Source organism: Monopterus albus, unplaced genomic scaffold (genome assembly GCF_001952655.1).
Source record: "Monopterus albus unplaced genomic scaffold, M_albus_1.0 scaffold94.1, whole genome shotgun sequence".
Classification (NCBI taxonomy): Eukaryota; Metazoa; Chordata; class Actinopteri; order Synbranchiformes; family Synbranchidae; genus Monopterus; species Monopterus albus.
In genome coordinates, this window is record NW_018127974.1 from 2,003,531 (window position 1) to 2,030,499 (window position 26,969).

The window sequence follows — 26,969 nt, forward strand, 5'->3', positions numbered from 1 at the left end:
TCAGCAGGGACCTGAGGTTAAACAGGGTTATGCTGATGTCCCAAAATAAAACTGAAATCTAATTGTGAGAAATTAGTTTTTGAGAATCAATCATTAAATTGAATGTTTTGAGAAATTAATTCAGATTAATAAAGACTGTAAAGTGTAACCTTGAGCCCTGGTGGCGGCCATAGCTGGAGTTGAGAGAACAGACATTTGTCACTAAGCATAGACTATAAACAAACAATAAAATAGTGCTGACATATGACCGGCAATGAGGATAAAGTAAATTCAATATAACAATGACTCACACTTGTACTTGTAATCAGTGCTTACAAGGAAATCCATAGGGCAATTTAAAAGCCAAATTAATCAGGTTTGTCTTCCAAGTGTTTGTGTTAGTGAAACGGCTGTTTGAACTTGACTACAAAGTCACAGCGGTTTTAATTACAGCTCAGGCAACACTTCATGGATCCAGCTCATTAAAACTAAATGACACAATCACTATTTTTGATTTGTCAAATAAATTCCTTTATATAGCTGTGGAAAAATGTGATTTGTACTAGAGTGGTAATTTTGGGTCTGGTACACACGTGAGAGTTGTCATGGTGACCACAGATGCTGATTGACCTCGTTTCACAGTTTTAATTGAACAATTGTTAAAACAATCCCCCTGTCCCATCATCTCCATTAAACCACAAGATGATTCAAGAAGGGAAGTCAGGGCTCAGTCTGTGTTCAGTGGGGGAGCAGACCTGCTGGGGATATCACTGGGCGGTTGAAAGAATACTGAGGAACTCCTGAACCTGATATGTACGTACTCTGTGAGGGACACAGAGTTTAAAGACTTGTGGTGGGTTTTTTTTTTTTTTTAAAAAGGGGACCAGAGGGTATGCTCCGTTTATCAGGGTTCTGACACTGCTCAGCCACTCTACCAATGGAGGCGCTACCAGTGGATGCACATTTAGACTCAGGTAACAAGTTCAGACATCTCAAGGGAGATCTGATTTATTTGAGCCACTGTTCCTTTGCAATGAAAGAAACATGTTGAGGGGTTTCACACACGTCCAACTGTAAGGAGGCTCCAGGGTAGACAAGAAACATGCACTGGGATCCCCCAGGAGGAAATGGAAAATACTGCTGGGGAGAGGGATGCCCGCACTACTTTGCTCAACATGCTGCTATTGCAGCTTCATTTGGAAATAACCAGAAGGAAGAGGGTGAAAGAGAAAAATAGCAGCATGTCAGAAAGAGAAACTGAGGTCAGCTGGTGGTGGAACACATGGACAAACCCCTTGAATGCCATCTTTTAACACTACTGACACTCAGCACACACTTATGATTTGGAAAAGAACCTGAGCGGCAATGTAAACTTTTCCCATGATGACATATGCAAAACATTTACTTTCAAGTCACAATACTTCTTCTTTGTTTTCCCTATTGTCTCCGTTATGAAGCCAAGTGACTGCTTCATCACACCTCAACATGCTTGGTTTGTCCGATGTGCCAGTTTAATGCGATTAGAGCAATTTCCTTTTGATCTCCGGCTTCTGCTTGTATGCCAATTCATGCTTGGATTAATTCTACCCACAAACCCCTGCTGTTACCTGCACTTCCCCTCACCTTCCTGTGCAATCACATTCTGCAATCCCATCACTGGCACAATAGCTCAAAATGAAAAACCAGCCAGAGCGTTATTACATATGTGATGCACAGAGTTACTGTAACTGTATCCGTAGTCTAAAACTCATGCACAACACATTTTTCCACTGCTTCTTTGCCTTCTAGCCATACCTCAATCATCATCACATAAAAGAGCATAATGCTATTATAAGAATGGCCTGTGATCCTAGTTACAAGTGATGCTGACTGGATTATTTTTAAGAAAGATAACATGTCCACAGCTTCAGGAAAAGCCTGGCATGAAGGAATTGCTGAAGTACAGTGCACTTACAGTAACTTTCATATAATGGTATAATGTTTGTCTGGATCAGCACTGACAGTACAGTCATGTCTGAAGATGATGAATAAATATAAGACACTGGCTCAGATAAAGCATGATTGCTGACAATTATTATCATTCATGTAAATGCATCAGAAGAGAAAACTCACAGAACAAGGTGGCCATGTGTCCACTGCAGTATATTGTATGATGTCTGCTTTTGTGTAGTGTATCTGCTTTGACTGAGCATAATGACATTCTACTTACAAGCGAATGATGTTCTTAACACTGAAGCTGTCCAGAGGGGAGATGTCAGGGTCCTCTCCCTTGTCGTCCTGTAGGACTATCTGCTGAAGGACCCGGTCTAAAAGCTGCCAATGATGCATGCTGCTGCCACTACCACGTTTATCTAGATGTGGGGTCAAAGGCAGATATTGTAAGGTAAACCCAATAAACTGCCATGAGTTCAAAATCTGAAGTTATTTTATGATGTAAGAGCACACTGCAGATGCATGAAAACAGAATACCGGCAGTCAGCTACTCACAGGGCAGCTGCAGACAGTGTTGGAGGATGGAAAGGAGGTGGGGGTATGCGTCCGTGTGGCTCAGCTTCTTCTTGAGCAGCTCAAACATGGTACCGGCACTCTTAGTATCTATATGGGTCTATGAAGAAAAAGAAAACTCCATTAAATGGGTTTCAAGTCTGACAGTTGCTCTGCTTGACTTTAGAGAAATTGAGCCACACACACAAAGTAGCACAGTCTCTGATAACTTGACAACAAACTAGACTGATGTCTAAGGGTAACAGATTCCTCACCATATCGAATCTTTTGGCTAGCTCTGAATCATCCTCATTCCGCACCATCTCAAAGAAGTCCAAATGCCTGTAGAGAGACAAATCAGTCGAGGTTCAAGCATTACACCTTCTCTTAACCCAAATGCTGTGTTCAGTCCTCGAGACCCCCGGCATACATGAGGTAACCCTGCTTTGCCATCTTAGTACTTCAGGATTCTTCCAAGGTTTATGATAATTTCTGGTTAACATTCTGAATGAAGGACAAATTGAAGATGCACTACTTATGTTTGTGGCCACAGAGACTCCAGATGTAAAACAGGGATAAATACAACAGGCTTTCATTGCCATCCATATCTGTGATCGGTGTAGGCAGCACTAACCCTCCAAAATCCCAATTTGATGTCTGTCACTGACATTTTACAACGGCTTCACAGGAGACCCACCTATAAGCTCAACCTCTCAAGTCAAAGTGGCATCACTACTAAGGATACTGAACATTTTTTTTACTTGTGAATGACTTCTTGGCAAACAAAAATATGTGAGCACATATAGCATGCATAGGACTTGTTTTCTGATTTGGTGTGTAACAATGCTTTGGTCTTACTTTTTATTTTGTCACCTTCATCAAACTGTAAGTCCAATTTGTGTAAAGGCAAGAGTTATGACTTCAATATACATGGTTTACATATTGGGTTTGAATAAGCTCAAAAACAAAGAAAGAAGAGAGTTGAAACGGTTGATTTGCTTTTATTATTATTATATTTAAACATAAAGCAGTGTGGCATGAGGAAGGACATAAAGCCTACTTCAACAAAACAGGCATGGAGTATTTATGTCCTGGTCTGGACTGCAGAATAACCACTGAGGAGGATGAGAACTGACTGACTGATTGCACATTAGGTCTCACTCTCACCTATCCAAAGTGGCGTTTTCATGCTGTCGGAGCTTGTCGATCACTGGCTGGATGCCTAACATCAAGAATTCGTACCTTAGGTGGAGACGGAACTCCAGGTTGTCCTGGAAGCAAAATAAATAAATAACAATAAGACAGAATGATAAAATTACTATGAATCGCCATGTGGTAATAATGTGGCATGAGATACCTCAAACAAGGAGACAGAGAATTAAATATTTAGCATGTGACCAGGCATCTAGCAGCTGCGAAATCATTGGTGAAAGTTTATAATAGATATAAATATTCCACAAAAAATGATGTGACCATGTCAGTAGGGCAGTTTCTCCTCAGAGAAATTAACTTAAAAAGAGAATCAACAATGGCACTGAAAATGTACTTAGCTTAATAAATTCTTAAATGGGGTGGGAGGGTTTTATATTTTAAGTAAAAGCTCAATATTTTGTGAAATATGCTAATTTACTCTGTACTGGCGAGTTAGGTGAAGAGATTAATATCATTTTCATGTGTCTACAGGAAGTCTGAAAGTACATAGCTTAGCACATAGACTGAAAACAGTGGGTAAGAGAATCTGTGTGAGTTTACGAGTGGCTGGTAGAATGATTTTAGAGCCGGAGAAGCAGTTTCCTCATTTCCAGCTAATTGGCTACTGGCTGTAGCTTTATATTTACAGTACAAACATGAGAGTGGTATCAAGTTTTCTCATTAAACTCACCAGCAAATAATGAACAATATTTTCCAAAATGTTGAACTTTTAACCTATAACATACCTCATAAAGTAATAGAGCTTTTCCAACTGTGGCTGACAACAGGTTGGTAGAAAGCCTTTCTTACTTAATCTTAAGTAGATATATTTGACTGGTTGCATGACAGAATAAAATTAATGAAAACATGTTCCCTTCAAAAAAAACTGAATTAAACAGCCTGCTGATCAATAGTGTGCATCTAAAAGGCCTCTCCGGATCTTCATCCCAACCTCGCCAGCTCCAGCGTTGAGCACAGCATTGATGAAGGACATGATGGCTGTCTTCAAGTTGACCTCGTCTCTGTAGTGGCCCATACTCCTGTCCAGTTCATTCAGCAGTGTCTAGTTGGACAAATGGGACAGTTAGTTGTCAACTAGGCTTTCTCTAAAATATATTTCAATACCTGAATTACCAGATACAGTAGGAACTGGGTCAATGACAAAGGAACATGTCACTGCAGTGATGTGGAATGCTAGTTGAGTCACCCAACCTTGAAGAGAATTCAAGTAACACAGGGCCACTGTTCTCACACCCTTTGCACTCTTTTACACCGACCCTTGACATACTTCAGCAGCTTAATCATAATTCAAACCAACACTAAAAGGCCTTCATGAGTTCTGGATCACTCATGTGGTGTTAGCTTAGCCCCACATGGCATGATATAGCAAACACCCCAGGGGATGTATCAGATGTGGCTTGCTGACTCAGTCCTGCTAGTCACTAAAGCACTACACACATCCTGACCTCTATATCTGCATTTTCTCACTTGTCTTTAATATGGCCTGTGTGTTGACTTAATCTGATGCAGACAGCCTAACGCATTACAGCACGAATCTCCAACTCCTCAAAATGAGCGCAGCCTGATTTATTTGAGCATTACTTTGAAATATTTTGTCTGCCTCACAGCAAGAAGGTTCCGGGTTAGAGCCCCGGCCGACCCAGTGCCTTTTTGTGCGGCGTTTGCATGTTCTCCCTGTGCGTGCGTGGGTTTTCTCCGGGTGCTCCGGTGTCCTCCCACAGTCAAAATACATGCAGTTTAGGTTGATTGGCGACTCTAAAAAATTGGGCATTATCCGGAAGGGCATCTGGCATAAAATGTGCCAAGTTTAGCATGCGAATCATCAGTTGGGTGGCAACTGATGATTCGCTGTTGTGATCCCTAGCGGGAACAGCCGAAAGAAGAAGAAGAAGAAGAAGAAGGAGAAGAAGATACCTGACATATTTTGTCTGCCCTTTGTGTCAAAGTCTTCCTGAGTATCAGACTTGACTGCAGTTTCCCTCACCTGGAACCGAGTCCTCTCAGCAGCATATTTCTGATAATGTACCATGGCCTGCAGCACCTTTTTGTGTCCATCAGGCACCAGGCACACTGCTCCGAGAATCTCCAGCACTGCCACTTTGGTCTTTATGTTCTCTGTCCGCAGGCTCTGTGAGATAGTGTTGATGCTCTGCGGGTGAGCCAGGACGTGAGCACGGCCCTGAGAGTTGTTCATCAGGGCCTTGATACAACCGATGACAGAGGTGTGGACGCGGCTCTCTGACGTCTCATAGTCCATGCTGCGCAGAAAGTTGAGGAGGCAGGTGAGGCCATCCAGCTCAATAAAGCGTGTTACAAACCTGATGGGGCGAGGAAGAAAATGAGTACAGATTTAGACAAGTCTAATAGCAGGAGGGTGCAGTGGCAAAGTGTGAAAATGGAATTTAAAGGACCAGAGAGTGAGAAGACCTTTATTACTATGGCTATCTAAATCTCCAGAGCCCTTCAGTGTCAAACGCTCTCAGTAATTTAGCATACATGACAAGGTGAACATGAATAAAATCCATCTATAATGATTCATAGGTATTTTTAAGATATTCCTCCAGCAAAGCACGCATATACTGTATGTAAACAACCACTAATGCCCATGGTTTGCTTCTAGCCAGAAACCTTTGTGACACATGTTTCACACTCTCCTCTAATTTTGTCATCTCTCTGCTCTCCAGCATTCTGATGAAATCATAAAATGCTTCAAGAACAAACAAGCATATGCAGCTTCAAATCAACCACTTTTTGTTTAAATTAGATCTCAATTATGAGATTTTCTCTTCAAAGTAACAATTTTGTCCATAATGTGATAAAACAAAACCAAGAGCACTGTGAGCCCTTAGGCCAATGCCAGCCTATTAACATGCTCACAGTAACATTACCAACATGTTAGGCAGGTATGTTTACCGTGTTCACATCTTAGTCTTTCTATTTTTTGCAAATGAGGATGATGGGAATGCCATTAAGTTTAAAAGATGGTCATAAACCAGCCACAGAGAACCATGCATGTCCAATATACACAAACTTGCCCCTTGCATGGGGATATGCACATACACATTGAGAACCGATGCACCAGAGTCAAATTCCTCGTGTGTCTGACACACCTGGCCAATAAAGCAGATTCAGATTCTGATGCCCATCACAGCGTAACAGATTCCAAACTCCACAATGACAGATTAATAAAAAAAAAAAAAGTCAAAATTGAACAGCAGAGGCTAAGATATCCTCACGTCTATCCCCTAGGACGGTTGAATCATCCAAAATACTGGATCTTACAATTCTCATAATGAAGTTGAGAACACCATGTTGTTAAACCCTCCTTGCTTGGAAAATATCCACATTTGTAATCCTCTCACCTCCAAATTGTAACACAGGATTTCTCTTTTAAGTGTGTAGTTTCTTCATGCATTAAAATATCACACTTCAAGTGTATCCAGGTTGCTGCTGACAACCCTCATTAGCTGAACCAATTAGAAAGCAGTGAGTCATTAACCTCTCTGGGAGAGAAGCAGGCCTACTGAATGACAGGCAGGACATGTAAACACTGAGGGATGTCACATCTAGCCAACACAGTGTGGGCTGTATTGTAAATGACCTTCCTACTCACTAAGATTCCTGACAGTCTTCATAAATTATTTTAAACAAATGAAGGCTTGTAAACAGAAGAAACAGTGGCAAGTAGAGAGGAGATGAGGACAGGCAGAGGGAGAGACAAGAAGGGCGGAGTGAGAACGTGAAAGGACTAGTGTGGAAAGAAGAACAAGGTGTGAAAGTCGAGATTTATTGCTACTGAATGTAAAAGATGCATTGTTTTGATGTCAGAACTTCCAGCTCCTCCCACTGATGTCTTGGCCCGAGTGGGATCGGAAAAACACGATGCAAAATGTAAATCATCCAATTATTACCCTGTACTGCTTCCCCTACACACATGATCAATCCCAGATCCCAGCAGACATACACACATAAACACTGAGGGATGTCACATCTAGCCCCCCGACCCACCCACCCGCACACACACACACATTTCTTCTGGCATGAACAGTAAATCTCTCAGAGATATACAGTGTAATCCTCCCATCTCCAGCATGGCCTGGACCAAATCAAGAAGGTCATGCTATATGCATACCAACAACTGTCTCTGAAAACAGCCTGCAGCCACAGAGAACACACACATAACATTTGAGCAGATAACATGCTTCTTGTTTTCTTTTCTTTCTATGCTTCCACTCAACACAAAGTGGTGAAAAAAAATCCAATAGAGTAGCTATGACTTGATTCAGATGTTACACAGACACTGGAACTGGAGCAAAGCAGGACTAATTCAACTCTTAAAGTTACTTATTTTTATATCGGTAACAAGGCTTTGGCCGGCAGAGGTGACAGCGTAGCCATACGCGTCTGTGAACTGCAGGAGCGACCTCAAGGAGACAGAGGTTTCCTACTGGAAGGGAAATTAAGCTGAACATCCTTGTGATTAATGTATGGAAAGCAGAGATGTTGTTCTTGGAGTCTGGGATCAAACGGGTGGATGGGATTTAAAGCTTGGCCAGCTGCCTGCTTCACTATTGGTTTGCAGACAACTTGCCAGGAACACCTATACACATTTAGGGATGCACCCTATGCACCATAAAGCAATGAAGGTACTTAAAGATGAGTTAAAAAAATAAAATTAAATTAAAGCCCACAAAAATACATGGCTCTTTACGGGACAGTCAACAGTGACTAATCCTCTGTTCTGCCAAAAAAAAAAAAAAAACCTAGTGAGCCGAGCTCCAACTCTTCTCCTTCTGCCTAACAAGTCTTTCATTCTCTCTCTAGTGACCACTTGAATCAGTTGATCCCATCTCCTCTGACTTTGAAGTCTCCTCTTGTCTACTCCTCTCTGACATTCATGCTCAGCCAAGTGGCGTGCAGGCCTCCGTGTTTTCTTTTCGGAACAACCACTGCATACTTGAAAACCTGCTGGGGTTGTGTTCAAGGCAGTGAGTGCTTGATAACTGCTGCATATATGAGCTCAGACACAGCTGAAAAATACCCAGGGCAAGCCAACCACACACGCACACACACTCACGCTTCAGATGAAAGGAAAAACAATGAGGAATACAACTTCGAATGGGATGAGGCTAAACAGAAGAGACAATGGAGCAAAAATGACTGTCAAGAGATATTTACATTTAGATTATCAAATGGTGACCCATGTTGTGTCATCTTCTTTAAAAAAAAAAAAACAAACACACACACACACACACACACACACACACACTGAGGGTCATGTGACCTAAAAAGCACAGCTCTCAACCAGAAACACAATATTCTAAATGAACAGGACAGTGGAGAAAACGTAATCCAGATGCTCAAAGTTAAATTCAAAAATTCATTCCAACCAAAGGGATTTTTTGAGGTTTTAGCTACACGGGCAAAGCATTCTTCCTTCTTGAACTACGGACGACCGCTGTACGGTAGACAGTCAGTCAAGAGTTCACTCTTAACTCAAAGCCCGACCACACAAACCTATTGAGCTCTACCACCTCCACACACACACACACACACACACAATATGAACAAGGGCCCAGGAGGTTCTTCAGAGGTGCTGATGAAAACTAGCTGACCGACGTATCAGTGACATTAGGAAGAGGAGTTGTACAATATCACCATGGCTCAAGTTTTACTTGATATGATGTCTTGTGTATAACCGTGGCACAAAAGGCAACACACATAAACCTGACAGACATACAGAGATCAACAATAAAACCCATGGCGCACATCTGTGATGTGAATATTAAGTATATTTTGGCATAGAGGGAGTGGTTATTATAAACCAGGCTTATCATTAAACCCACAGGGAGAAGTTTGTAGAAGTGGACCATGTGTGAGCCAGCAGCACGCATACTCCACACATTTAGCAGTTCAGTCCATCAACTCGACTGTACTTGTGGTGGACAGTTTAAAAGATTTAGCAGTTCAGTCCAACTTGACTGTACTTGTGGTGGACAGTTTAAAACACAAAGGATCAATGTTGATGCAACACAACTGCAAATGTCCTTTTGTTTCACACACTTTTTTTTCAAAACCTGGTACATACATTACCCACAATGCAACTCGACCACAGCCATTTTTTTCCCCCAAAGTTGTAGTCTTGACCTCCAGTGCTGACTTTGCCAACCATCACTAACTCAACATCAGGATCTATGCAATTACATGGAAATCCAGATGTGATGAGGATTAGAGCATAACTTCACTCCACCTTTAACCCACTACATTGTCATTCAGACCTCCACCCCCCTACTGGGAGGTTCAGCCTCTTTAAACCTGCTTGTACCAGTCCCTTATTTCTCTAAATATTCCCCTTAACTGCTAAGTAAATACCAAGGGGCGAGAAATCTGTGCTCTGACAGAAGCAAAAGCATTGCTTGTGATACTCTGCTCCTGTACTAATGTATCTGGTCGTATGTGATACCAGCTATAGGTTCACTCTCTGTTAAGTGGAACCTTTGAGAGATCTGGCGTAAAAATGTTTTGAAGGATAATATTTGCATGTGGTGGTAGTCCAAAGGGTTATTTACACAAGAGCAGGGGGAATGGCAGCAGTCGACTCAAGTCAATATTCTTGCTGGAAAAGAGCTGCAGAAACGGTGTCCATGAGAGCTGTCCTGGGAAGCACTGTGATGCTCTCTTGTCATTAGTCTGGGACCGCAGTCCATTCTGTGCCAGAACGGCCTCGGCAACCTCCAGGAAAGTTTCATTCCCCGTCCTCCGGCAGTGGCAGTGATTGAGAGATGTGATGTCTTAAATACAAGAATGCAGACACAGCACGCTCATCAGCGCACATATAAACATCACTGCAGATAACTCAATAGGCCAGCGGTGCTTATGCAAGTACACTTAACTGTATAGTTAAAATACCACAGAGCTCTGCCAAGAGAAGGTAAATATTGGAATACCGTGGAAGCGAAACTGAAATGTACATCAGACTGGCTGGAGCAGTTTGTGTGTGTTTATTTGGCCCTCGCATGCCTGCAAGTTAAGCTTCAGCTTTATGTGAGTAAACACACAAACCCAGCACGACGCTTCAAGCTCTATTTGACAGCTGGTAAACAAAGCAATAATTGCTGGCAGAGAAAATGAGATAAGCTGTTTGAGTGAAAGGAAAAGAAAATCTGCCAATTTTTGAAATGTCCTCTTTTTATGGGTTTGCATAATTAATTACATTTATATATGACATAAGACATCTGGGCCATTAAACTTCTTGAATGATTAGATCTATTAAAAACAGTTTCTGGTAAATGGTGGATGAATAACAGCATCAGACCTTTCTGCTCTCTGTCAGAGAAAATGGTTCATACAGTGAAGCTGTACTATAATGAAGTATTGTGATTTAATGGGTGTTTCAACATTTCTCTCACGTCACCAATGTCAGTCCATATGTCCCACATTAGCCTAAATACATGCGACATTTTAAAGTCAACAGGAATGACATGTCAAAGTCATGATAAGGAATCTTCATCTGAGACAACAGAAACACGCGTCTCTAGCACAATCTATGTCTATGTTCTAGCACAGCTCCACTGGAAATGTGATCATTCGGGCCTCTACAAACCCTTAACAGGGGTTGGTTGAACCCCTTACATCTCAGGTCCTCACTACAACCATACAGAAACTTGTGAACAGGATCATTTTAATTCAGTACAAACCAAAAAAATTATGTTACTACTGCAGTTTGAAATAGTTAAGACTCGAGAGAAATGTGCACATTAAAAGGTTTAACGAGGTGTTGAAGTGAAGTGCACACTTTTAAATAACTCTGTGGTTTGTGTTCATGTCACATTCCATATACACTACCATGCAAATGAACACATGACCAAAACATGTACCTTTTCCTCTCAATGGCTTTATAATCAGCCTGTGAGTGAAAGTAACAACAGTGGGTGGCTTGTTGACAATGCTGCTTTTGTGTGCACTGCCTGGCACCCTGCATTCCCACCATGTGTTTGGGTCCTGTGGCCCTGCAGAGCGGGCTGAGGGTACAAGGGCAACTCTTCACAACCGGACCCAGCTGCCTTTCTAAAATGCCAGGGGGAGGAGGTAGGGAGGGCCATTTCATACAAAGGCCGGCGTGAATCAAAGCTGAATACAGACAGACACCACCATGTGACAAAATGCGCCATAAAAACACAAAGGGGGATGTTCAGGTGAGGTGCTTAGATGGCCCCTAGACATCTAAACTCAAAGCTCTCTTTTGGTCTCATTTACTATAAAAGAAACTTGGCGGGACAATAACACACTGCCCAGGCTTGCCCTAAACAGCCATATTCTGTGGGGCACACCTGCCAACCACATCACTGCTACAGTACTTAAAAACATCTGCGTGATAATGAGCAGTAACTCACTCTGTGGGTGCTGGTGCATTTCTGAATAATGTTGATTGAGTCATTACAGCCAGCATGGCTGAGGTAGATTAAGTACACTTAAACATAACACAAGGATTGAATACAGCATGAAAAACAAAGCAAAACCTAAAAACTATTAAAACCAAGGAAAGGTAAATATTGATCTGGAGTTGATATTGAGCAAGATGGCATTAACAACTCAGTCTCATTAAATCACACACTGCTACTGTATAAGTTTATCATTCAGTATAGCTTTGTAGAGAAATCCTGGCACACTATGCTTTGAGCTGGGTTACTAGTGTTCTCTGTATACACCGAGCTCACTCTTGCAAGCTGCAGCAGCTACTGTGACTTGCTTATTTTGGTCACTTCCTTTTGTGACTATTTACTTTGGTCTTTTGCTCAAGACACATTATATGCTTTATTTTAACAGCAGGTAATGACAAAGTGTTCTACAACTGGGGATTTTCTTTCCAGAGTGAACATCTGAAATAGTCAGTTTTCATACTGAAATTGCACAGGGCCCATGCGTCACATTTACAGTTCCCATCTGGAATGGTTGAGGTGGTAAATCAGATTTAATGAGTGGGTCCCAGGTTTTCCCCCTCATGCCAAGAGGGGTCCTGGACCAAATGGGTAGATTTTATGTCAGTATTAAGACTGGGGTAATATTTTTAAAATGAGGCTTAAACCATTCATTGATTTAAAGCATTTGGTGCACTTTGTCATCAACATTATAAGGTATTCAAAGTCAAGCTTGAGTTATCCCCATGGTCTCAGGTAGACCTATAGGGGCACCAAAGACCAAGTGCCCATACATTAACCTCTTTACTACTGCTTAAGTTAAAAAAAAAACAACTTTATTTTTAAGAACATTCCTGTAAAAATCAGATGACTAAGTGACCTTGTAACTTGGTGTTTAGATTATTACTTTACATGCAGTAGCATAGAACTTAAATCACTCCATAAAGGTTTCATTTATTTTCATAAATTGTTAAAAAATAAGCCATCTGAACACCAAGGACTGTCAGAATAAATGAAAAGTTTACAATATGACAACATTTTCACATTAGGAATTTGCAGTGTGCATTATGTAACTCAAGATGAGGTCTCCATTTAGAGCCTGTGTGTTCTTTTTTTGGAGAGCCACCTGGACTGATTTATGGAGCAAACACTGTAGAGTTGTCTTATTCGTGATATTGTTCACTGGAATTGTGAACTACAGCCACTTTAGCTTGGGCATGTCATTCGAGGTGTTTTGACTCCAGGTGGCTGGAGTTGAAGAGGCTAAGGGTCTAAATACTTCTATAAATGAGCAATTTCAGATTTTGATTTTTCATAAATCTGCACAAATTTCAAAATACACAGTTTTCAGATTATCATGATGGATTATTGAGTGTAGATTGATGACCAAAGTTTATCAATTAAACAAAAAAAATAAAAAAAATTGAAGGGCTCTGAGTAATTTCAGAACCCACTGGATAGTTATTTTATTTAGATAGTTATTTAATTTCCAAGGGCCAGAAGCAGCAGCATTTCAAATGACTTCCTGCTTTGTAGCTAAACCCGAAGTGCTGCCACCTTCTTACCAGTCTTGTCCCTGTTACTGTGATTTGGATACAAATACATGTACATACAAACAAAACCAAACATACACACACACACACACACACACAACCTAAAAATACACACACAACCCAGATGTGACCCAGACATGCCCTGAGGTTTTGTCACGCGCACATTATGTCTCACTTCCTGGCTACCCTTGAGAAAACCACTGCATCATACAACTGGCAGAGGCTGAAGGACAGCTCTAAAGGAGCTGCTGATGGGAAAAATAAGGTAGTTTGTGTTAGTGAGCTGTGCAATGTCCTTGAATGTTTCTTTGTAGCGATGAGTGAGGCCTAACAGCTGCTGATGAAATGCTGATGTCAGGGGCAGAGAAACATGGGAGTGGATCTAAAAATATCTATTAGTCATATTTCAGCTGGAAGTAATTAAACAGGCGTCTCTGCCATGACAAGAGACAGAATATGACAAATCTTTCCTGTTATATTATTAACTGCATTTTGTGTGTGGCAACAAGTCAAACTGCAAGAATGCATGACTGAAAAAAAACTGAGCTCTGCCGAGCTCTGTGCCGCAGCAGCGGAAAAGGTCACGGTATAGTTACAGTGGAAAGGAGACAGGCTCACCTCATTGGCTGAGTCCGAAGTGCTGTCTTCAGATCTTCCACCACCTTGTTCCTCATTTCCATTTCCTCCTCATCAAAGGCAAACAGGGTCTGCATCTGCAGAAACGGTGAGAAATGAGGATGGAACTGGCTGAAAACAACAACAGTGACATTGCTGAATTTAAGTGCACAGTAGACGCACTATGTGCTGGTGCAAATTTTCTTTTTCACTTTTAATTAAGAGCTTTTCATCGTTCGCACTGAAATAATTCATGTAGATAATTAGCTCCAATCAAGCATATACCTAATAAAACAATTCATAATGTTCATGCATTTCTGCATCAATCAAAGTCGTCCCTCAGCAACATCAAAGAAGTGCTGTTCTCCCATCAGTCTCCCACACAGGGCTTCCGTTTAGCCTCTCCAGGCTTTTTCCATGGCAGCACACTTCCAAGTGCCAAGTGTCAAACAGTGTGTTTGAGCAGTGGAGTAAGCTAGCCACAGCAGCTCATTTCATTTGCTTGAAAATACATTTGCTTAAATGTGTGAAATGCTTTCCAGCCCTTCAAAAAAAAAAAAGCAGACAGTAATTCCTCAGTAATCAATTGACAGCACCCACAGAGCCAAGTGAAGCCACCACATGTTTGACTCCCTACTGTAACAATGGCTCTGGTCTGTCCAGTGACAGTGTTTAATCTAGAAACACTGCAGTCAAAGCATGTATACTGTCGACTTAGCCTCAAGTCCAGATGGTTTAGGGACTGTGTGCCAAAAAGCAAAGGCTCTGGCTCCTGTTTTTCCATTCATAGTAAATGGGAAGTTGGACACAACAAATGTTCAGAAGAGTGAATGATCTGGTGGTGCTGCGAGCCAGTTCACTGTGCTTGTCTAGCCAAACAGCTCCTTCCTACATCTGCTATTTGTAAGCTCTAACCTTTGGCCAACATGCACATAAGGATGCTATTATAGTCAGCGTTGGTAAACTAGCAGAAGGTACTTCCCTAAACCTTTATTATGGAAAGTGCCCCTCAGAACATGAACTGCGTCTTCAAGCTGGTCAGTGTGTTGTTAACTGGGTGAGTGACAAATGCAGCTCATTAAAACTTTTACTTGAACCATGTGTGTCAATGATGAGTGAAGAAAAAAAGTATTTGTTCAATAAAAATGAAAATAAATATTATTTTAATTCAAATAGTCATGCAGAGTGACACAACGTAATTAAGCTAATAAAATAAGTACAGTGTTATTTTAATACAGAACACCAAACATAAGATTAAACACACAGATAGAACGTCTTCATTTTAAAAGGTAGCTTACTATCTATCTGCTCTGCGGAGCCACAGTTGGTTGAGTTTAGATGCCATGCTAATGAACAGCGTCGGGGAGTAGTGAGCTACATGTAATCAAACTTTTAGGTTTTGCAGTATCTCGCTGGTAGTTCAACTACATTCATATTTGCATAGTGAGTCTTTTAGTCCTTTAGTTATTTTACCATGTGAGCTGCTTTTCAGAGATGGCACAGACATTTTCAGCACCAAACAGAACCGACTGTAGGATAAGAACTTTGACAGACTTGCTCATATTCTGATGTAACTAGTAAAAAGATAGGCCCATTATTTAGACCAGTGATCAAGCTGTTCATACTGTCTAAAAAGGTGCGAGTTGAAAACAGTTTCAGTTGTTACGATTGTACAAGTCAGATGTTACAAAACTGACAAAGATGCCCATTGTTCAGTGGTATAAAAGATGTCAGTTAATCTCTTTTTCTATATTTCTACAGGAAGCCCTATGCAGGTGGGAGCTCTGAAGGCAACACACTATCCTGGACACAGCAGGGCAACAGAAATTCTTGTGAGCGTCACAAGGACTTTGAGTTATCACTCTGTGGCCAACAGACAACCTCGGGATTCTGACATGGTTTTATGAATGAACATCAAGATGCTGGTTGTAGTCTACAGTAATCTCTCTGAGCAGCAAAGGGAAAATGAGCTCATCCAATAACTCAGCTACTGTGGAAGGGCCGTCCCTGCGGAGCTTGCCTGAGAGCCAAGCCATGAAGTCATGGACAAAGTAGAGCACCTTCAAACTTTAAAATGCTCTCGTGTCAAGAGGCTGTCTGAAGCACTGTTGTGGAGAAAATGGAAGACTGGCGGTGAGGGTGAAAAAAAATTATTCAGGAAGGGAAGGAAATTGATTGGAGTTATGGTGAATAAGGGAGATTCTCTTAAAGGGGAACTTGGACAAAAGAGCACTTGTGCCTAAAGGGGAAGAAATGGTTAACTTTATGATAAATATTTTTTTATTTACTCTATGATAGTCATAGAATCTTAATCTTCTTTATAAAAGAATAAACTATTGACAATGATGCAATATATTTTCAGTTTCTTCCAATGTGAAATTTTACTTTTTCTTGAAACATGTTTTCCTCTCAATATTCCTTCATTATTTTTACTGAACTTTGTTGAAACCACTGTGAATATCTCACACAGGCACAATGTTACTTAAGAAAGCAACATTTTAACACTATGGGCTAGGATTTGCAAAGACTCTGTTTCTTTTGCAGTAGATAAAGTAAAGAAGAAAAAAGGCAGAAACATAATTGTGACAGCAGCTAATAGCACAGTGACACTGCTACAGCGCTTCCAGACAGAGGCTTTTGCTTGAATCACAAGACCATTTCGATCAATAGCTTACTTGTTTCTAAATTTCATGCTTGCATAGCTTCATAGCCCTTCTTAAAAATCTCATGATCTCTAAACATTTAGGAGCCAACTTGTCATCCACGTGACATGAGGTCAGATGTCACTGGCACAAACTGCTCAGTGGCCAAATGTACCCCCAAATAACACAATTCACATAACAGCGGTAAGTGTAAAAAAAATGGCACTAAGATCACAGTGGGCGACAGCAAAAACTGGCACTAAGATCACAGTGGGCGACAGCTTTGTGATGGGCTCATGATGTTTTAACTGGCAGCTAGAAATAATGAATATTGTCATCCTAGCTTTGCTCCGTGTCTCTGATGGTCACTCCTGCTGGCTGAACTGCTGAGTGCCTAAATGGCCTGTTTGTCATCACAGTGTGTGTGAACGCCGGGGTCAGAGAGAAGGAATGTGGTCATGTGAATATAACAAGCAGTCAGCAGGGAGACGATAAAAAGCGAGCCAAGAGAGAAGCCTGACAAACGACTGAGCGAACAGTGACCTCGTAGGAGAGCTACTCAGCCTGAAGAAAGTGGAATACACTGTGATAGCACAATTCAAGCTGGCAAGGAAAATTCTATTATTATTTCAGAGGAGAACAGACAAACTATGAGTTTGACTTACGGCAGCCATGGAGTTGATGCGGTCAATATAGTAGTCAGGCCAGCTGGTGGCCAGCTTGTTGGGGTCCTCTTGCTCCTGTTCATGGACACACAGACAGATAGAATCACTTCATGATGGCATCACCTTAAACATGTTACAGTGTAGTGCATGCTGAGACCCATTTGATCCTACTTTTTCAATTCAGTCGAGGTGTGCCTCACATGCACTGTGATTGTGTTGTTTTGCTCTAACCGTGACATATCCTTTTCACGGGGCTTCAACTTTTTGAGTTGTTTGACAGCAATTCTGTACAGGATATACTTTATTCTCATATTATTTCAGTTCCCTAGTTTCATACTTCCACTTTTCTACCTCGACATCAGGGCATCAAAGACTGTAAATAAATCAGACAGTGCAGTCCATAATAACTGGGTCACAGCATCTCATACCATTTTCCTGCCTTAGCTTTTATTACCTGAATAAAAAGAAATGTAGGAAAAAATGGAACTGCCTTGAGAAACAAAGTGCACTCTGTAATAATTTTCAAACACCTCTGCTTGAGATCAATTTGTCCCAGTCAATACAAGGAAGCGTAAAGCCATGAGCAACCAGGGCACAGGGAAATAACAAAGACCATGTTCCCCATTCACATCTGGTCTTGTTTAGCCCAGGCTTAGAGCATGCATGGAGCGCCATTACTGTTGTTCTTGTTACTGTGTGTACATTGAAAAACTACAGTATACAGTATATACTTCATGCAAAATTAGACAGTAAGATTAGTTAAAATCATTGCCTGCCAAGTCATTCTTCTTCAAGTATAGCTACAGTATTTTAAATCTCATCATATGCCAAAATGTAACTTTTCCTCTTGCTAAAGTCATTATCACAGACCACAGACACATTAGAGATGTTCAGATCAACATTCTTGCACAAAGATATCACGAGTTAACTGGATCCATCATCTGAATGTGTTCTGTGGAAAGCCATAAAAGAAACAAAACATTTAATGGCAGTACATCCACGTTGTACATCCATCCATCCATGTTGCTTCAGGATTTGCATGGTGACAACACTCAGTCAAAAATAAATTACCTGTTCTGATGATTAAGTGGGACAAACTCTGTTCTAGGACCAGCCCAAATAGACTGTCTCCAAAAATAAAATCAGTGTGCATTTCAGTCCTGGTAATGACTGCTGCTTCTGATCTGCAGCAACGTGACAGCATTCACGCTCACACTAAAGAGCTAAACTAAAGCAAAAACAATAGAACTCACTGTATACTGAATACTACAGTGCTGACACACTCTGGATGCAATGCCAAACAGACCCCGATGCTGAGATTAACAACTTAACTGCCTCTCTCTGGTTCTTCAGCCTATTTACAGCCACCAAAAACATGTTGAGCCCAAGGTAACATTTACTTTGGCAGTTTCACTAGCCAAAGTCAAGTACTGTAATTATCATCTTGGTTTGAGACAAATAAATAATAGTTACTGTTCCATGAGAGCTTTGTCTTGGGGGTCCTAGTCATATCAGTCCATACACTTCCTGAACCTTTGCCCTGTCAAAGGAACTTCTAAGAGGTGAAGTGATGGTAGGGTTGATGTTGAGTGCTTCTTGCTTGATCAAACCATTCTGGGAGTTAATCGCAGTCGAGGACTGGTATTAAAAGCTCATGATAAGAAACAAGGCTCCACAGAGTGAAGCCAGTTACAAACATTGGACTGTGCATGTGAATGGAGTGTGTGCGCTTGTCTTCATGGGTACACATTTGTGTTTAAGTTCTGAACACTAATGTACTGAGTGCTCTTCTACTTATCGCCTTCTGAGTAAAAACATTTCAGTTGTTTGCTCCACTGGGACAGTTTAAGATCAACCCCCTCACTCTACTACAACAATTACACACTTATATGGCACGTTACATTCCTCATGTCTGGCCGTATTAAATATGATTTACAATCTGGGCTGCAGCAAAGGAGGACAGGAATCCCCGGCCGTCTATCAAGTATATTTCTGTAAGGTGTTCCTCTTGTTACAACCATCTGTTGAGGGATATGTTGCTTCTATGAAGTACAACCAAATACCTGACTAAAGCCAGAGTTCAAGAATATTTCACTGTGCATTTGGCAGGCAATTGCATTTGTGAGGGCACCTGTTGAAAGAGAAGATGAAATTACATATTTCAGCTCCCCTGCCGTCATGCAGCACGTTGTGTCAAAGACAATTCCCCTGAAAGGTTTTACTGACAATGATAACTGAGCTCACAAATGGTAAGAATCCAGTGCACATATACTATAAAATACATTTTAAGTCAAGTTTTTAGGAGCATTAGGGGGTACAATGCACAAATGATCCACTGGCCACAGTCAAAAAAAAAAGTCATTTTTCAAGCAAAAATAATGAAAAATTGCCCAAAATTCTTTTTGCTGTATTTTATGTCACACATCTTTGAAAACATAATGTATTCTGATTTTGGTCTATTGGTTGGACAAACAATTTGAAGACATCACCATGGACTCTGGAGACCTTTTTTCCACAGTTTGACATTTCATAGACCAAGCTCTTGATTGATAAAAAAAAGAAAAAGAAAAATTGACAGATTAACTGAAAATGAAAATAAGTCACAGCCCTAATAGCATATTCACCTTATAGCAGAAAAACAGCTTTTGCACGGGCCTCGCCATTGTTGTGTATGTGATGCGCTGTGCACTGCTGATGTCTGCACGGAGCAGGGGTGCCCCAAAAGTTCAAATCTGTTGAACTTTGACCTTGGTTGTGCTGACCTTTGTCCACACAGCCAGTCAGTTCTTGAACCAACATTTGTTCTATTTCACCCTAGGCTGTGTCTATACTCATAGAATCTCGGGTTATAGCATGTAACCAGTGTTTCTGAATTTCATACACTGTACAATAACATGATGCTCATACCGAGATGAGACAAAGACAGACAACCTACATTTTTTTGCTAGCAAAATATCAGCATACAAATGCTGCTACCAAGATAATTAAAAAATTTACAGTTTAAGCTTCTAAAATGTAGTAATCTACTACTAGCAACATTAGCATTGTAGCTAAGACAACACTGTTTTGTGCAGTGTCCCTGAGACTTTCTGTTTGAGCTTCTGTGCTGACCAGCGCAGAGTGCGCAGTGCAAAGCCCTGGTTTTTCCGTTGTAATGTGAACATGCTTTAATTCTGCAAATAATTTAAGAAGCAAACTCCTCTGAAATACCTAAAAGAAACAAAAATACATCCATCATGAAGCAACAACAGGCCCATCCGACTCTCTGGACACAGAAATACTTGTACCTATGTGATTTGGGCCGAAATAAAGGCATAAATCCTGTGAAATATTCCAAGTGCATGTGTCAAATTCTTCACACTGCAAATCAGAATCAGATTTTTTTTTATTTGCCATGCACTGACACACAAGAAATTTAACTTGGTACACTACAGTGCTCTCAGTGTGCTACACAAGACACCAAGTAAAGGAATATACAGACGAAAAAAACAACCTTAAATAAGAATAATATCACATAATATCCATCCATTATCTATACCGCTTATCCTAACAAATAAATAAAACAAAGAGCCAATAGTCCACTTAATCAGCATACCCAAGATGCATTAACCACTCACTGTATCTCAGTAAACACTCAAATGTTTGGTTTATCCTCTGGCTTTCCGTTGTGCACGGTTACCCTGGTTTTGTTCTCAGATTCCTGGCCTAGACACATGGCTTATTTTTTTTCACCTCAGCTTCACAGAGGAAATTATTTTTGACTGGGAGAGGAATGACAAGCCAATATATGCTACCTCTGAACCCGGCTTAGGCATGCACTGCAAACCAATTCTGTTCCAATATGTGCATACTGTTGCCAAACATTTTTCCACTACCTTCTACTACAGTATAAAGAGTCCTCATAAATGTCTGTGGTTGCTTCAGTGAGATATTCACCAACTGATATTGTGAGTCTTACTGAACTTGTGCTTTTTTGTGGATTCTCATGTGCAAATACACATTTTGCCAACAATTCAATCCCCTTTTATAGGATGCAATGTATTCAAAGGACACAGCACACTGCACGTGTTATGGGTATCATATGATGTTTTAAACGAAAGATTATACGTTTCTCTTGTATTATTTTCACCCATATTCCATTTCATTGTAAACTGTTGGTGCAGCTTCTATCGTCACCTTGACTGTTCTTTTTCCTAGGAACCAAGTATTGGCCTGAATACAAGTACACAATCTTACACATGCAGGTGCATGCACACTCGCATGCACAACGTGGTGTGTGTTTATTCCTTTTTAAAAGGGTTGTCAGAGCACATCACATCAGCTAAGCTGATCCTGCATGGCTTTGAAAGTAGATGGAGGGGTCTGATCCTCACCCTGCTTGCAACACAAAACCCTCAGCCAAAAACAAGTTAGCAAATAGACACAAGGGAGGGTTTATGACCATTTATTCCATAGTCTGTTTATTCCATTTGGGGGAAAAGGGGCTAAATTCCACGTTTTCTCCAAGCTCAATGTCATATCCTAGTAGGATATTTGACCACAAAATGAGACCCAGGTTGTTGTGGAAAGAGACAGTGAAGGGTATGAAGAGAATGAGAGATGTTTTGGCGAGGGGAGAAGGGTGAAACAGAGGGCTGACCAGAATGTTCTAGTACTCCCATGGTATGTTGACAATTCTTAGGCAGCACAAGGAAATTGCTTGCTCCAACTTGGGGAGGGAGATTTTAAGATTGTGGGCCTTAAAACAGGGGCCGGAATTGCATTTGTGTACTCTTCGTTTTTTACATGCATGTATGATACCAAACTTATAACAGTCTGCAGTACGTAGCAGGCATAATATGTGCACTCCCACAATGCAGAAATGAGAAGCTGACTGTGTGGCTAAACTGATTCAAAATGGTTTCTGGTATGAGGCGGCCCTTCAATAACATTCATTGCTGACACTTTAGCTCTCAGCTGTGGGTTCAGGCAGCCAGTCATAGGGCCAGCCAGACTGGAATTGATGTGCAGTAAAGTACAACGGAGCCACAACTCACCTTCTTTTTGCTGCAATAGATTTGCCATTTCTTCTCATCGGCCAGGGCAAACATGGCCTCTCTGTTCTTATCCGTCAGGTCCAGTTCATCCTGCAACAGAAAGGGAGGGTTTTGAACCGACACACAATTAAAAACCATTTTCAGATAAACAATAACTAAGAAAAGACATTTTAACAATGACTGCCTATCACTGAGGTAGTCACATTTACACAGCCATTTAAGTGTCCAATCCTCCCACTGTCTAAGTGAGAACTGGTCTCCACAGACTACAGAGCAGTGTTGTGAATTCATCCTGCGGCTCAGCTCAATTCTTCAGCTTGGTGCAAAGAGCCTCCTGCACCTTTTGAAATGCATATGAGCCCTGGAAATGAGTCTCTGTGTGCCATGCAGGAAATGTAAGGTCTTAGAAAAGGGACATGGATAAATCAGGGTTGATGTAAGAGAGATGCATTGATAGAAAAAAAGAGGAAGGTCTTGAATAAAGCAGAGAAAGGACGCTGTGGTTCTGGAAATGGACAAGCACAACTAAACAGAGAGGATGAGGTGCTACAGGCCCAGGGCTTTATGTTCAAACTCAAAGCTAATCTCATCATAATAGTTTTGCTACCATGATGTCAGCCAGAAGTGCCGGGCCCCCAGGGGCCCCCCAGACTGAAGATGGCTGACGGTGCCAGAGGCAAGGCCCCTTAAAACCGGCCAGTAGATTCACAGGGTTTGTTTTCATCCATTCAGCTGGATGGGGTGGCCTGAGGTGGTCCACATTCCAAGCATCTGACACTATGAAGAATGACATCATCTTTCACCCAGTCCATTCAGTGGGACCAGCAGCAACATTATTGTGGTTTGAAACAAAATCTCAAGAGTGTGAACTTCAAGAAGGCCTAAAGCAGAGAGAAACCACAGTAAAGCTTTGGAATCTTTGATCAAACCATGTTTTCATCTCAACAATGTGATTTCAGTGATTACACCCAGGATCTATTCAAACAAATGCATGCTTCTGTTTTTTGTGACCCTGTGGTCTTGACTGTCAAACCGAAAAACGAGCCGTCTTATGGCAGCTGATACCTACCCCCTGACTCCATGTCCTTTGGTGTGGACACCCTTGGGCTTAAAAACTCCGGCCTAGCAGACAGCTTGTCCATGGCCTGTTGCCTGGTTACAGGGTCAAAGCCCTGCTGTCCAAGCTGCTGCTGTCTGGAAAGGCTGACACAGAGCTGAGACCCCTAGATTTCAACCAGATAGGAGCTGCACCCAGTACCTGAGCTCTATGCTCCTTTGTGTTCTTGTCATTTCCCAAACTGCTCTCCACAAGCCTTTCATGTTCTAATTTATAGATAGCTATATATGGAAGAGGCTTAGATGAGAGCAGAATACATGTCAGCAATGAAATGAGGATTTAGGTGTATGTAACATGAATATTACAGTTTAAGGATGAATATTACAACCCCAGGGCACTTTTTTAAAAGATTAAATTTAAAAAAAAAGGATTAAAGATAAACTTAAGGCTTTAGAGTTGCATTAATTCATTTCTTTTCACTAGCTAGAGGGTCTAGCGAGGCTTAACACAAGCTGACACATCCTGTCCCCTAGCAACAACGTGAACTACAAATGCCTGGTTGGGGTCAACTGTACAAGACGCAGCCACCAGACCAAAGCTGACTCCGCGGCAGTACTGTAGCGGCACCATGTCAAGTGATGAGGCTGACGGTGAGGAGACAGTCCTGAACAGGACCAAGACAAAGCAATGACATCCTACAAATCTCAGATTACTCCTAAATCATATTCATTTACTCTTACTCACACTAATATCACTCTCCACTCAAAGAACAAAACCGATGGCTTGTGTTCTTTCTTTGTCCATCTCTGTGCAAAAGAATGCAAGCTATTTGGTCATTGTGTTAGACCTTTAGCTGAGAAGAGCCCCTCCATGGCTGGCTGTATGAAACGGTGAAGCATTTTTTTGTGGTTGTTATAGCGTTTGCTTGGGGCAGGTGGGGCTAATGTCCAGATCGACCATCAAAACATATGGTGGAGAAGCAGGAATAAGAGAAGTGCTGTAGGCAGCAGTGAGGGGAGTGGTACAGTTGAGAGACACCACATCCTGTCCCATTGGCACTTTATCAGACATGTAAAATCTTAGTTAATGCACCTTTAGGGTGTATGAATAAAATAATGTAAAAGTCAAGTATGTGGGTGAGAAGAGGAAAACAGGAAAGGGGTGGCAGGGCAGGCTAAAGGCTAATGCATCTTTTCTTTAGTTCTGGTAAGTACCAATACACATCTGAATCAGAGAAAAGGGAAAGGAGAGATGAAGGATGATGGCACTGGGTGGGTGAAGGAATGTCCGTGTCCTGCCAGGCAGAAGACTTTACAACTTCCAGTTATACAATATCCCTCCATTTTCTTCATCCATATCCCATGGCCTCTCCTCATAACTCTAGCAACACCCAAATAACACTCAGTCCCTCTTCTTAGTCTTCCAAAAAAAAAAAAACCTAAACACTTTCCACTTTATAGTGTAAAACCTTCTCTGGGCATGCCCCAGCCCGATACGCTAGCAAGCGCCAGTTGGGAATTCACATAAACCAAAGCTAATATTGTTGTAACTGCTTCTCGAGAGGGGACAAAATACATAACCAAGGCCTCTGAACTCTCTCTTTCATATTTTTTCCAGAACTGCCATGAACTTCGACTGTCATGTCCTCTGCAGTCTGACTAACCTGCTCTGTCACTCATTTTCCTTTTCCTCAAGACTGGTGGGCTTCTCAAATGTGAGACAATAGAAGCTATTTCACATCTTCGATTAAACAGCAAGAGTTAATGGATTTACACAGTATCATCAAGGTTACAAGGGAAAACTTAGTGTCAGTCCCTCCATATACAATACTCAGTGTACAAGAGAATGGGGATTGTTTCTGTTGTGCTCCAGTTTATACAGTAAAATCAAATACAAAAACATAAAACAAGTGTAAAGACAATAAAGTACAAGTAGCAGTAAAGTGCAATGAGTGAACAGTGGCATCACATGCACCAGTCAAAAGTTTGGACACACCTTCCCATTCAATTCAAAGGGTAAGTATGTCCTAACTTTTGACTGGTAGTACATGCAGAGTGGAAAGGCAACAAAGTGTGAGGAAAGTGGTTTCTGCATGTATGCAAGTGTGTGCATTGGAAACAAAAGTGGCATGTAAATAAAAGGGAAACAAGCTATACATGAAGAAAGAGGGGTCAGTGAGGGTCAGGTGAGTGCATCACTGCCACAGGGAGGGAATGGGGAGTGTCTTTGTGGAAACTGCTCTACCTAAATGGGAAATGTTCATGATCCATGAATGACAGCCTTCACGTGCATATGTACATCCATGCAATAGCATTTCCAAAGTGGAAATGAATGTCTTTGCCTCAAATGAATTCTTATAGTACTGGCTGACATACAGCACACCATATATATCCATCTACAGTGTATCCTGCAGCAGCATCTGGGCGAGACAGGAAGTCAAAGGAAAGACAGGCAAGATGGTAGGAAGTCATATGAGGCCCCCAGGGGACTCACAGGAAGCTGTAGCTGCTGTTACTGACCCAAACTGGATTAGATGAGCGTGCGTGCATATGTGTGCGACAGCCTGCTACACTAGACCTAGCCTAACACCAGGGCTACCCTTGGAGTTCCTCACACAAGGCAAAAACGGACTGAATAATTATCAAAACCACAAAAAGATCATCATTGTAATTCTTAATATATAGTGAGAATGGCTTTATTGTAGCTGCTTTACATCACACACTCACTTTACAGCATTCAAGTGGGGTGAGTCACAATATTGTCTCTTAATGAGTCAGTAGTCATTACTACCTTACTGCCTCGCCCCTTGTTCAAACAAGTTTTGACCATTTCCATGATAAGGTTGGCTCACGGCAGAGAGAGCTGGCTTTACAACAGAGGTACGAAGAAAGTGGGAGAGTCAGTTCAAGGGAAATTCAAGGGAAGGATGGAAGGAAACAGAGGAAGAAGGGTGTATCCCTGGGCGTACGCTGTGGAGGAAACGCGTTCCAATGGCTCAGAGGGTTCTCCACCCTTCTTGTTATGCAACACATTTTTGAGCCGCCTCCGGCTCAAAAGTCAAACTGAAGGGAATATTAGGAGAGGATTTATGTTTTAAAGAGTTTGGTTTTCTTGGAAACACAAATTGAGAAAGCCTAATTTTACCATCTCCATTTTGTGCATCTAAAAACAGTGACTGGGATTTGTATAGGGTGGCCACTATTAAACGTTGTAGCATAATGCTGCAGTGTCTGACACTGAACAGCTGGACCACAGCTCACAGTAGCTGGATTAAAGCCGTCCCAAATTACAAAACAAAGAATGAACGAG

At 41.4% G+C, this 26,969-nt stretch overlaps 1 protein-coding gene across 1 annotated transcript in view; it reads right to left on the reverse strand.

Moving 5' to 3' along the window:
* The window catches only part of daam2 (dishevelled associated activator of morphogenesis 2), a 95,018-nt gene that overhangs the window by 25,225 nt on the left and 42,824 nt on the right, over window positions 1–26,969 (reverse strand). The window contains exons 3-11 of the mRNA XM_020608570.1: window positions 22,604–22,693; window positions 17,568–17,642; window positions 14,264–14,358; window positions 5,660–5,993; window positions 4,607–4,717; window positions 3,631–3,734; window positions 2,739–2,805; window positions 2,467–2,584; window positions 2,189–2,330 (exon numbers count right to left, since the gene is read on the reverse strand). Coding sequence (XP_020464226.1) covers window positions 2,189–2,330; window positions 2,467–2,584; window positions 2,739–2,805; window positions 3,631–3,734; window positions 4,607–4,717; window positions 5,660–5,993; window positions 14,264–14,358; window positions 17,568–17,642; window positions 22,604–22,693 — 1,136 coding nt within the window. The remainder of the gene's footprint in view (window positions 1–2,188; window positions 2,331–2,466; window positions 2,585–2,738; window positions 2,806–3,630; window positions 3,735–4,606; window positions 4,718–5,659; window positions 5,994–14,263; window positions 14,359–17,567; window positions 17,643–22,603; window positions 22,694–26,969) is intronic.